This window comes from Camarhynchus parvulus, chromosome 4, assembly GCF_901933205.1.
Source record: "Camarhynchus parvulus chromosome 4, STF_HiC, whole genome shotgun sequence".
Classification (NCBI taxonomy): domain Eukaryota; kingdom Metazoa; phylum Chordata; class Aves; order Passeriformes; family Thraupidae; genus Camarhynchus; species Camarhynchus parvulus.
Genome location: NC_044574.1, coordinates 46,108,004 through 46,120,831, shown reverse-complemented (window position 1 = coordinate 46,120,831; position 12,828 = coordinate 46,108,004). Strand labels below are relative to the sequence as shown.

Here is a 12,828-nt window from a genome sequence, read left to right as displayed (position 1 = left end):
GCATGCATTCTGCTGGTTTTAGGTGATGACACTTTACTGATACTCTGGTAGGAAATACAGGTTTCTGAAAAGTTGGGGTTTTTCCTAAATTGGTGGTGTCTGTGATATTTAGGATGTCAACAGTGGCACAATTGAATATTTTGAGATTAATCTAAAGCATTCCATAAAATACTGCTAGTAAAACTTCTAAGAGAAAAAAGAATAAGGGTAAAAGACAATCCTAGTGTGTCTTAAAAGTTAAATGTTGTTGGTCTAGCTTAATCAGTAACTATTTCAACATATAATTCTCATAGCCTTGTGCCTTTTCTTTCTGACCTCTTATTTCTGACTGAAAAGTATTGACTCATTATGCATTTTGTCACCTGTGTCTTCCAAACAAGACTTCTGTTATTTTGGTTACGATAAGTTCTGTGCCAAGGCTGAGAATTTTCTGAAAGTAATTTACAAATAACCTTCATCTGAAAAGATATCACTCCCAGGAAGGGATTATGTAGTTCAAATCATCTGCATTGATTTTAAACTAAAATCAATTGTTGCTCAACAGTCTAAAACTCCTGTAGTTTGTAAGCTTTGTGTGCACTGCAATGGCTTATTGCAGGCTGCCAGCGAGGGCAACTTCCTTTCCAAACTGATAGAGGTATTTTCCTGCAGGCTTGAAACTTTTTGGAACACTTTTAAGATTTCTTGTTTATACAAAACCAAAACCCCACTGCCTAATTTCCAGTGCACTGTATATAACACAAATGGAATTATTGTTTTAAAATAATTAAATAAGATAATTAACATAGTTATTTATTAATTAAAATAATTTTTGAAATTTAAATAATAGTCATGTGAGGAAAACAAAGGGGCATTGTGTCAGCATTGATTACTTGCTTCTGAAAACCCTTTCCAATACTTGTCTCAAAGCTTTGCCCATATTTTATCTATAAAGCCAATACAATTGGGCAACACTTGCTATTTTTGGAAGCTCTGTTGCAAATTTTACTTTATTTTTATGTTGTTCAAAAAATGTCCTAGCAGATTAGGAAATGTATTTGAAAATTTTGATGAAATAATTGGCTAATTAAGAATACTGGAAAATCCTTTTGCAACAAATGTCCTACTTCATTCCTCATGGAGCTGTATGAAGGGGGCATATAAGCAGCTGCTAAATAGAATTAAATAGAATTAGGTTGTTTAGGAAATTACTACCCCAAAAGGCTGGGGGTTTTAAATTTAAATTCTCTGTCATTTATTCTTTCATATTTTTTCCTTGTGTTTAAGGACCTCTGTTAAGTACAAACTTTATTCAAGCCATATAGATTCCAGAGAATATTTAGGAATATTTGAGACAGACAAACAAAACTAATGCTGGACTTGTTGCTAGTATTTTACCTGTAGTTTTGAGACTTAGTAAATTTTGTCTTATTCAGGTGATGCAGAGGGAGCAAAGACATTACACATTACCTTTGTTTTTCCTGCAAGTCTGGAAAATGAAAATTGTAAGGATGACACTATTATGATGAAATTCCTGAAGTACCAACAACAGAGACAGGACTCTGCTTTCAGACCAGTGCTTATTTGTACTAAACCAGCCTGGATACCCCTTAACCTCACATATCGGCAGATTTACAACTCAGAAGGCTTTTCATGCCCTGAGGACAAAGTGTATAAGTCTACTTTAAAACATGCAGTTTTGCTTATAGCTTAGTCTTTAGAATCTTGCAGTAAGTTTGTGTGATGATGTCCATTATTCAACTCAGAAATTATGCTTATTGTAGTTTGACTCGATTAGCAAGTTCATTACCCACTGTACAAGTAGTACAAAGTCTACAGCAGGATACTTCTTTTGTTAGGAAGTATCCAGACACACACACTGCTCTTTGCAAACATTTGAAGGATCCCTAGAGCAATCCACTCCCAGCTGGAATGGGTGCAGTATAGAGCCTGGAAAACAGATCTTCCTCCAGTGATCACTGCCAATATCAGCACTGACATACAGAGATGAGTTGTGGACTTCTGAGAACTGATTAAAAGATGGGGACAGATGGTGTCAGACAATAGGGAAACACCAAGCCTAAACATGAGATAAAACATACTCAAACAAACCTTTTATGTTAGTTCAATAAGCTCATCTTCTGTAATTTTGGAGCAAGAGGAGGGTTCATTCTTCTAATGCTGTGCACGTTAGGAAGGTTTCATTTTGCTGACTCCAGCATAGTCAGTGCTTCCAAAGAGCCTTGGTCTCAGATGGGAAGTTCATACAGACTGACTGTAGAAAAGCAGTCCAGTACAATGAGGAGCTACAGTGAAATGGTTGAAGTGGAAAACTTTGTGAGACACAGGCATGTAGCTTTAAGATGCAAGATCTGGCTGTCATCAAACCACAGGCACAAATGATTCTCCAGGGAATGGATTTTCTCTAATGTGGGAGAAATTATTATATCCTTTGCCATGCTAGTGATGTGCCAAAATGCTGCATCCCATGATGGTGGAAGCCATATGAATACTTAGAAGGATTGCATCCAGCTTATAAATGGACTAAAAGTTTAAAAATGGTGGAAATTCTGTACAAAGATTGTGTGGAGCAGTTTTGAATTATGCATTTCTGTTGACAGCAGCAAAATTAGACACATATCAGAAGGCTCTACTTTAGATATTTTTCTGACCCTGGGTAGCTACCATTTTACTTTCTGCTGTTTTCTTTCCTAAAAATCCTTTGTCTGCCCACATCTGAGGTCCATATGCTTTTATTGTACTGGAATTTCTGGTGGTTCAGCATTTAGTTAATATAGATCTGATAAGAAGAAAAATGACAGTTGGCCACCAAGTCCACTGTGAGTTTGTGGGTGTTCAGTGCCTGTTCCCATTTGTTTCACCGCTCCTCCAAAGAAAATGTAACCTTGGAGATTAAAACACCACCTTTGAAGGGATTTACAGAGATACAGTGGTTTTTCATATTCCCGTGAGCAGTAGGAAAAAGATAATACAATGTTTTGATTATTGTTTGACTTTTTTCATGCACTTTTGAAAATATTGCTTAGATTAAGGCTCTGAGGAACAGATGCTGTGACAGCTCTTCTACAAGGAAACTTTTTTAACTTCAGCTACAAAAGTTTGAGATACTGCTCTGTTGTCATTCATGGAATATGGCTCTGGAAAGTATTTTGCTGCAGAGCTAGTGAAGCTGACTTCTTTTTCAAGTTACAGTACAGCTGAAGAAAAGTAGCACTTTGGTCTCTTTCACATGATTCACATGATAATGGTGTTGTAACTGTGACAAAAATATTGATTGGAAATATCAAAAGACATCAACATTTAAAAGGAAGTCACTTTTCCTAGTTTTCTTTTTTTGAAATATGTAGGTCAGGCTGATATTTATGGAAGCATCTATTTCTGAGCTGAGTGCTCATCTTTGCTATGTTGGATGGCTTTTTGGAGGTGCAGGTCTATTTCATGTTGCAATTCCTCAAGATTGTTGGCTTTGGGACAGAATCAGAGAGATTTGTTAGGGCACACCTGCTCAGCAAGGCTGTCTGGTAGTGTCAGACTCTGTAAGATTAATGTTGCTTTACCTGAAGCTGTGAATTCTTTAATTATTCACCTTTTCCACTCATTGTGACACAAAAAAACCAGATCTAGATTATAGATTCTACCCTCTTGAGACTAAAGAGGAATGCTGGAGTGGGCAACACACTAAGCAAAAAAATACTGAAATACTTTATTGTAGTCTGTAGTTGTCACTGGCAGAAGAAAATCAAATATATATCCCTTAGCAAAGGGCTGTCTGCCACAAGAGATGGCGCTTCATAAAAAGGGGGAAAGGTGAGTTCCTCAGCAGAACTTTCCTAGTCCATTTCTTAAAAACAGTCTGACACACAGCTTATGCCCCCTCTTTCTTGAAAGAGCCCTGATAGTACTCTCCATAGTGAAAAGGCACTTCAGAAAATAGAATAATCCATCTGTTAGTCATGTAGGATTTTGTACACCTTTACACTGAAATAAAGTGTAAGTACAAGAAGATAGACTGTCAAACATACTAAAATTTCTAGGCATGAGCTGACAAAATTCCAGCTGCTCTTATCCGAGCTTTGTTGCTAGATGTGGTGATTTTTTTTCTTCATTACAAAGGTGTCTTGGGAAAATATTTCCTTTTTTTCCCATTGAAACTATAAGCATAGCAGCTGATTCAGGATTAGACTCATGCTTAGAAAGCAATACTGGGTACTAGACTTTTTTCCTTTTACAATTGCAGAGAATGTTGCTGACAGAGCAAGGTGCCTCATAGGGTAATTGCTTATAATTTTGTTATGATGAATATGTTTCTTTGCTTGTACAGGTATAAATGTTCTGCTCAATAATCTTTAGTTCTCTAACTGTTAATTGAGGAGAATTTCTAAATGGGCTGCACAAAAAATGCAGTATTAAAAATTCTTAAATGAAATGTACATTATCGCCACATTTCTATATGATTGTAAATATATTTGGGGAGTGTATGTCTAGCATTGTACTAGATATATACATTACTTAAATACAGATTGGAATGGCAGTGTAGGCTGAGAGGCAGAAAAACCTTTCTGTCAAAATAAGGACTTTGAAATGAGGTTAAGTGAGGTCTCAGTGCTCTTATACTTTGGGATAGCTGTCAGTTCCCTTTGATTTACTTTCACATAATATTTCACTTAAACTCTTGCCTTTATAAAGCTGCATGAGGCATTTGAGTCTTTGTCGAGATTTCTTTGTTCCTAATGTCCTATGAGTATCCTGGAGTCTAGCAGAAATCAACAGGAAGTCCAAAACTAAACATGACAACTAGAGCAGGGTTTGTACCTAAAGGTGAGACTTTGTTAATACTGCAACCTTGGAATAAATTTCAGGACTGCATTGTTAATATTGAAGGGCAAAACTTGTTCAGGAAGGGCAGGTATCCCAGCTGAGAAGAGCTCACATTGTATGTGAGCAGTGTTGCCTGCATTCTGAAAATGCTGAGAGATATCTGAGTAACCAGCAGGGGTGTATCAGGTGGCACCTCTGTCACTTCAAAAATTTAAGTGAAGACAAGCATCTGTAGGAGATAGGGGAGGTAGGCTGGACACATTGCATTTGGCTTTAGAGCAAGGCAAGGAGCTGGACAGTCTCCTGCTAGTTCTTCAGTCTTCATGCTAAAAAAAAGCATAGCACCATTCTAAGGAGACAAATCATGTAAGCAGTCATGTAAGCTGATAAACCACAAACTTGTCTGCTGGGAATGCAACCCTGAAATGACAAACTTTTATGTCTTGGATGTACTTTAATGCTTTCATGTGTAAATTCAAATGAGGGTGTTAACTTAGCTCTTTCACAGAATAAAGGAACTTTTCCCTGTGGCTTATGAATAGGTTAATTATGCTGCAAGCTTTAAATAACTTAGAAAATCTATACTGACAAGGCTGGGCTGCTGTTAATTACTTAAAGCTATTACTTAACTATGTGAAGCACTAACAGACTTGACTAGTAGTAAACAGTGGAAATTTTGGATCTCAGTAAGTTATCTTCTGCAGTGCCAAATGGTTAGAGCATTTTTTTGGAAATGAAAGCAGCTTTAAGTATGGGTACATAAGCAAGATAGTTATCCTTCCTGTTTACAGTTGCTGTATTTGTGGGAAATAACATTTCAATCCTGAATAAGATGTTGCATGCTCTAGCAGTTTGAGAGTGTTCCATGGTTCAGGATACTCATTAGGCAGATCTAAATACTCTATTTCTATTTATCTTTTACCCAGAGTTTTTCCATCATTGGTATGGGAATGCACAGGTCAAATTAGAGGCTTTCATCCTTTTCTCGTGGCAACAGGTGCTCCTTTTCAGGATTACCTGAATTTCCATCTTATTTTAAAAGCAGGAAATCTGAGTTACTTCATGTTATTTCCTTATAAATATCCTGAAGGCTAACAGGAGAGCTAATGCAAAGATCTTCTACTTATGGCTCTTGAGAGAATCATCAGCTTTGTAAGCATTTGTCCTGGTCAGAGTTTCTGACTGTAGAGTTTTTTACAGGTTTATACCTGTTACACCTGGGAAATAACTGAAGTAACTCATAGTTACCACACAGATGGAAACCTGTAACAGGATGATCTCTATTTTTGCTTGCTGAGTTCAGTATTTTGCATATTACTTCTGTGAAGCATAGATTTAGGATAAAGAAGGTGAGTTTTGCTAGTATTTCAGATTTTAAATCTGACTTGACAGATATTTAGCAAAAAATATAACAAAGAGAATATAGAAAAGCTGAAAAAGAATTATTCCTTCAAAAATTGACTGTTGTTGGATGCTGTGTTGGTGGCACCACAAGTTCATCCCCTGAGTTGATCCCTGCAATTTTATAAACCTCTCCTTTCATGCATCTTCTGGTTATTATCTACCTATGAATTAATGTTCATTTTTCTGATGAGCTGCTTTATTTCCCCCTGTGTATTTCTCAAGTTTTGCATAGTAGTGTCCCTCTGACTATTTCCATTATATACTGGGAATTCCTGTGCTTCTGTCATTGGCCAGTGTTCTACAGATGTCTTTAACATTTTGTTAGTTTGCAGAAATAGCTGCTGTTCAACAGCACTGGCACACCTCATAACAAAGTTTAAAAAGTGCTTTCTTGTCACAGCTTAGCTCCAGTCTTTATGTAATCTATTTCTGTCTTTCTCAATAAGACATAGCACGTGGCATTTGGTGACTGGCTTACAGTAAAGCTTTACTCTTTGTACAGTCACTTGGCGTTCTGTGTCTCCCCTGCTCATGTCAATCCTGACACCAGCACGTTTCCATACTGGAAGGCATTCTTTAGCAAACTTTTCCAGTGAACTGCTGAGTCAGAGGAATTTTCGCAATCACAAGTAAGAAAAGCCTCCATGTTTGCCCTTTATGCACCCTAATGTCTAGGGAATAATTCATAGTGTTTACTGTTGCTTCTCTCTACTGCAGTCCACAAAAAAAAATGAAATCACGCAACTACCCTGCAATGGATGAAATAAATAATGTAAAATAATAGTTCTGCATTGACCTTTTCATTTTTAATAACCTTTTTACAGTAATAGATACAGAGATGTTGGATAGAAATGTCACTTCTCTTCCTAGATTTGTCCTTTTAAATATGCACACTCTTCGGTATGTCATCAGGAAAAAAGAGTTTATGGCCTTTCACTTCTATTTCTTCTAAGAGCAGGAATCAGGAGGTTGAACTGACTGACCTATTCAGTACCAGAGCATTCATAGCACAGAGACTTTCTGGCCTATTTATGTGGCTGTGTGGTGAAAGCTAATGTTGCCTGGCAGGGCAGTAATAAAGTATTTGTGATGGAGATGTCAAACCACACTCATAATTCTGGTCTATTCCCAAAATGCAGAAGCAGTTTATTTTGGCTGAGTTTCTTAACTGGTATCCTGTTACCCGAGGAAAAGGCTCTGGAATTGATTAACTGCACACAAAGACTTGGTCTGTGTAGATTTTCATTAGGAAAGAACCATTCATCTTATGTTTTTCTCCATTACTTGCCTTCACTTGCTGTGAACAACATATGCACACCTGGTTTTGCTGTAAAAATAAAACATTCTGTGTGCTTTTATCACAGGTGTATTGCATTTAAACTGATGCTTTTTTCAACATCTGTTTCAAGTGCAATCTACTTCTCTCCTGTATCTATAATAATAAACTTACATAACTTAAAAAGCAGCTGTGTAAGGCTGAGCTGTCCTTTTCAGTTGAGGCTGTGCATAGAGGCAGGCAGCAGCTTGGTAAGAAGTTACAGTTTAGCATGAAAATAGCAAAATTAAAAACTTAGAATAAACAGTAAGTTTAGTTCAGAAAAGGAGCAAAACATTTCAGTAGGCTTAATGTTAGGATGGGGCCATGGCAAAACCAAGATGCTGCTGTTAGATCACTTTTCTTTTCGTTCTCTACTCTTGCCTTTATCTGTTGCTGTATTATTTGCATATTTAGAAATATCAGAGACAGCCTTTTGATGCTGAGCAATTAGCTGCTGCCATAGAATTGTTTCCTGTAAGGCTTGGTTGCTGCTTGTCTGTGAAATACTTGAGCTCTTTTGACACAGAACTCCTAAATATAATGTTTGAAAATGAAAATATTATTTTGATTCCTAAGATACTTGGGTTCCAGCTTTGACTTTTTGAAATACAGGTGCTCTGCATTTTTTCAAAAACAATTTGAAGATGTACTAAGTTTTGAAATTATAACATATTTTTATAGTATTTTTATGATATAACATATTTTTATAGTATTTTAAGTCAGGCTTAAATTTTTTGCATGCTTCATGTTTAATGACACCATGTTATTCAGCACATTTTCATTACAGATTTTCCAATTAAATAATTTGTCTTAATAAAAACAGAAGGGGCATAGTTTTTAAACGAAAATACCCCAGTGTTGGGATCTTGGAGAGCACTGAGATATTATATATACATCTCCATGAGTGAGCATGCCCTCTTCATCCTTTCTAAGTGTTACTTTCATTTGTTGCTCACACTTGGAGATTTACGCAGACCCTGCTCTCAGAAGAGTGTTCTTCTAAGTTGTTTGCAAGTGTCAACTGCTCTGGCATTCTGCTGAGGTAGTCTCTGTTCATTTGTTCATACTCTTGTTCAAGACTCTAGGCTCTGACTTGATATGTTTATGCTTCTGACATGCCAATGGTATGTTTGTAATAACGTGGAAGCTCTAATGTTTTCTGGCTCGTAATGCAGTGACTTGGGAGCAGGAAGAGTACAGGCAGAATTAATGCTGTGTGAATGTGAAGTCTTGGGGAGATAACAAAAAATGGACACTTCACCAGAGACTGACTCATTTGTCATATATTTGAAAGGGTATGGGAAGAAATTGGGATTGAAGTAGCTCAGCAGACCCTTACTTATTAGTCAAAAAGAGGAGAAAAGGTCTTATCCAGCAAGGGTGCACCAGATTGAATTGCATTTTAGTTACTGACGGGAAGTGATTTTTCTTTAACCGAAATTGCAAACAAATGATGAAGAAGGGCTTGAAGGTTGCTCAAGTGTGAAGCCTGTTCATGCAACGTGACTAATAAATATTCTGTAAATATTTATACCAGTTTAATGTAGTCTTAAACTCCAATATCCTGAAAGTAATTGTTTTTTTCAACAGAATGTGAGTAAATTCTTTGAGTCAATTCTTTCACCACCCATAGTCTTGTCTCCCTTATGGATGCTAGATGTTGACTGTTCCCATGCATGGGCTTATGATTTGCACATTGCTGGGGGGCATTTTGTGGTTGTGGGGCTTTTTTATTGTTACTTGTGGAAACCAGAATTGCCTTGTTGTAGTTTTTATTTTGCATTACTGAGAAGCAGATGAATTAATTGACAGCCTGTGAATTTGTTTTAGGCTTTTAATTGGCAGCCTGTAAATTTGTTTTATGCTTTTGCTGACTTCCCTCACAAACTATTAAAAATTCTCTGTTGTTCTGTGGAGTTTCATTTTCAGCCATGCCCACTGTCCTCCTGAAATGCTGCTTAGAAGAAATAAAAAACCAAACATTCCAAAATCACAGAACAACAGACTCCTACAATTTTTACTTACACTCTACGTGATACGTGAGAACTGGTTATGTTTTTTACAAACACACACACAGTTGGAAGGGATCACAAGGATCATGGAGTCCATCTCCAGGCCCTGCACAGGACACCCCAAGAGTCACACTATGTGCCAGAGAGCATTGTTCAAGTGCTTCTTGAACTCTTTCAACTTTGGTGCTGTGACCACTCCCTTGGGAAGCCTGTTCCTATGGCCAAGCCTTTTTACCAGTTCTCTGAAATGGATTTCTTTTGAAATTACAGAGCTTGTTTCTAGGAAAAATATTTTGACCTGTTTCAGTGTTTAACACTGTCAGTCTCAATTTCTCCTTTGAGCTTTTTTATAGCTTTACTGCAAACAGTGTTCCTATTCCACCCCCCAGTTCTGTTTTCAATTTCAGATATATGTTGGCTATTATACCCTCTCACTGCCAAATGCTTCTCATGCTATTAATTATTGTTGTTCCAATCTTTTTCTTACTAGCTAAATTCTGCATTCATATCATTTATTATAGAAGTACTACTAATGTTTCCTTAGCTAAGAATCTCAGGAAATGGGTCTTATAACTTAAAAAAAAAAACAAAAACAAAACAAAAAAAGAAACCACAGCCCCACTCTAAATGTACTACAGTCCTGAACTGAAATTCTCAACTTTTTATAAATAAAATGAGTTTTCAGAAATGTAGAAAAAAGTGCAACTGTAATGATGGTGCTTTGAGGTGTTTTCTGAGCTTGAGGAAGAATAACCAGTGGAAGGCATCTCCTCTCTTTACCTGAATTAAGAGATTGTGTGAAATTCACCAGTTGTGTGTATTTTCCTTGGGAATGATGCTGAATAACAGCCTTCTATGATAGTATAATTGAAATGAGAAATTGTTAGCCACTCTTGAGACATCGTGTAGTCCATTTATCTGTGACACCTATTATCCCAAGCTAGGGAACCTGATACTGTCAAGGAAAATTGTGATTTACTTTCACACATCCACAAAGAGGTTTTTAGAGCTAGAATTAAAATTGGGTAAGCCACAGCTCTACTCTCAGACTTTTCAGAATTTTAGAAGCACAATAGCACATAAGCATCCTGTCATCAATGGAATTAAAGCATCTGCTGCAGATTGTATCCCACCTGAACACGGAAAGCTTTTTGAATGGAAGAGTAATTGATCACATCTTCCAGATTTTAAACAGTCAGTAATCTCATCCAACTAGATTATTCTGCCCCAGGCTTCAAGTTCAGCTGCTTCTGCTCACCACCCTGCTAATGACTGAGATTTCTGGAGTAGGTCCCAGATTGATGGCAAGGCATCAAATCCGCTGATGGCAATGAGTGATTGATGGCAGGGCATCAAATCTGTTTGAGAGCTACAGATAAAGCCTGGCTACAATGCCTCTGTTTTCTTCATAGAAGCTGATGCTTTAATCTAAATTTTGACTGTTGTAATGAATCATACGAGATCTTGGTACAGACACAAAAAGTGCTGATATCCCTGCTGTTTGTCTGTCACACTAGACCAGTTGTGTCATGAAATGCAAGCTAGGATCATTTTTGCTCTTCATGAGACCACATACAGGAGGTGCAAAACTAACCAGTCCTTTTATAGTGGTAAAAGAGTAAATGGCTTTTATGTTACATCTTGTTAGACGTTATATACAAGCAGAATGCTTAGTGTTGCAAAAAATGTATTTCCAACAGGTTTGCTTTTTTTCCTTTTACATACCTGTTTCAGTGTAGCTTCCTGCTTTTTAATTCACCACATCTTATTTTAGGATGCTTCTCATTTGATAGGTGTCCGTTTTCCTTTCAAGTTGTGTAATATATCATCACAATGGCACTTTACTCTTTCAGCTGGGATGTTTCACTGGGAAAGTCTAATTGGATTTGGGACTGCATTATTTGTTTGTTTAAAAAATTCTCTAAAACCTCTAAAACAATCCATTATGTTTGCCATCAAGCACAAATTAATGTTGAAAACCCCTGCTTTTCAGCAAACATAACAGGTACCTTTGTCAAAATGTCAGGCCATGCAAAATTCAGTAGATGAAAGCTTTCAATCTGGCTGTTAGTAGGATTTAACTGACAAATGAGACGCTCAGTTGATCCAAAAATCCTGATGTCTGTACACTGTATGAAGTCTACTTTTGATGAACTGCACAAATTTGCATTGAATAGTCAATAGTTTGACTTGTAAAGATTTCAAAATGCCTTACGAAAACTAGGTTTCAATTATTGTCCTGACTTTGCATTGGTTAAATTTTTGATACGCTTCCCTTAAACAAATCAAATTAATTCTTTAAAATGTCATTACTAGTTTTAGTAAGAAAACTTGGGAGTGTTTTTCTTTTTGAATGGGAAAATGCTTTTGAAATCTACATTTGCTTTGAGCAAGGGACAGAGAGACAGACAAAGGTATAGATGGGTGGATGTGTATTTAGCAATGTCATAGCTGTGTTACTTGGCTTTACTGATATTTTGCTGTTGAATTTCTTGCTTTTCCTTGCAACCTCTTGCAGAGATTGACATTGAGCGTTGCGTTCGCGAGTCGATCAACCTGTTCCGCTGGACTCCCAAGAGCGCCACGTTCAGGCAGTTCGGTCCGCAGCCCGCGCGCCCGCCCGCCGACGGCAGCGGCACCAGGAGCTCTGCCCTGGCCTGCTTCTCTGCAGACTACCAGGAGGCTCCTCGCAGTGACCTCGTAAGCAGCCTGGCAAAGGGAGTGGGGAGCATTGTCCACATTATTCAGATTGTGTGTTTCTCCTGCCTCTCCCAACTCCTGCTCCTTCAGTTCTCTTACAGCAACACACTGATGTCCACAGCTTGCCTGCAGAGCTACAAGCAGGCTTTATCACAGGAGAAAAGCAGTAAAAAGAGCAGTGAGCCAGTGAGAATAGGTAACTGCAGTGAGCCAGTGAGAATAGGTAACTGGAAGGTGATGCAGGCAGCTCTGGCTGCTTTTTCCATCTTGGCATGTCAGGTAAAGGATATGCCACAAGTTACTCTGAGAGTTTAGTTCGTGAGTTATGCCTGGTTTTATCTTGACAAAGAGTAACTAGTAGCTAAGAGAATGTCTGCATTAAATAGATACCCAGTTTAGCAAAATTATTTTTCTCCTCTCTCTCTAGTAGAATTTAGTGGCTGTTTCTCTTGACAGTTGCATTATCTGAATACTGGTGGTTTGAAATTATTCCTTTCCTTCCTCTCAACAGTATAAATCTAGCTAGTCTCTTAAAAATTAAATTTTATTTTGCTGGGGTTTTTCTCCTTCCACATT

General features: G+C 37.5%; 1 protein-coding gene across 2 annotated transcripts in view; it reads left to right on the top strand.

Annotated features, from left to right (window-relative positions):
- The window catches only part of TBCK (TBC1 domain containing kinase), an 87,099-nt gene that overhangs the window by 48,981 nt on the left and 25,290 nt on the right, over window positions 1-12,828 (top strand). For both annotated transcript variants that reach the window (XM_030946904.1, XM_030946903.1), the window contains exon 23: window positions 12,071-12,252. In XM_030946904.1, coding sequence (XP_030802764.1) covers window positions 12,071-12,252 — 182 coding nt within the window. The remainder of the gene's footprint in view (window positions 1-12,070; window positions 12,253-12,828) is intronic.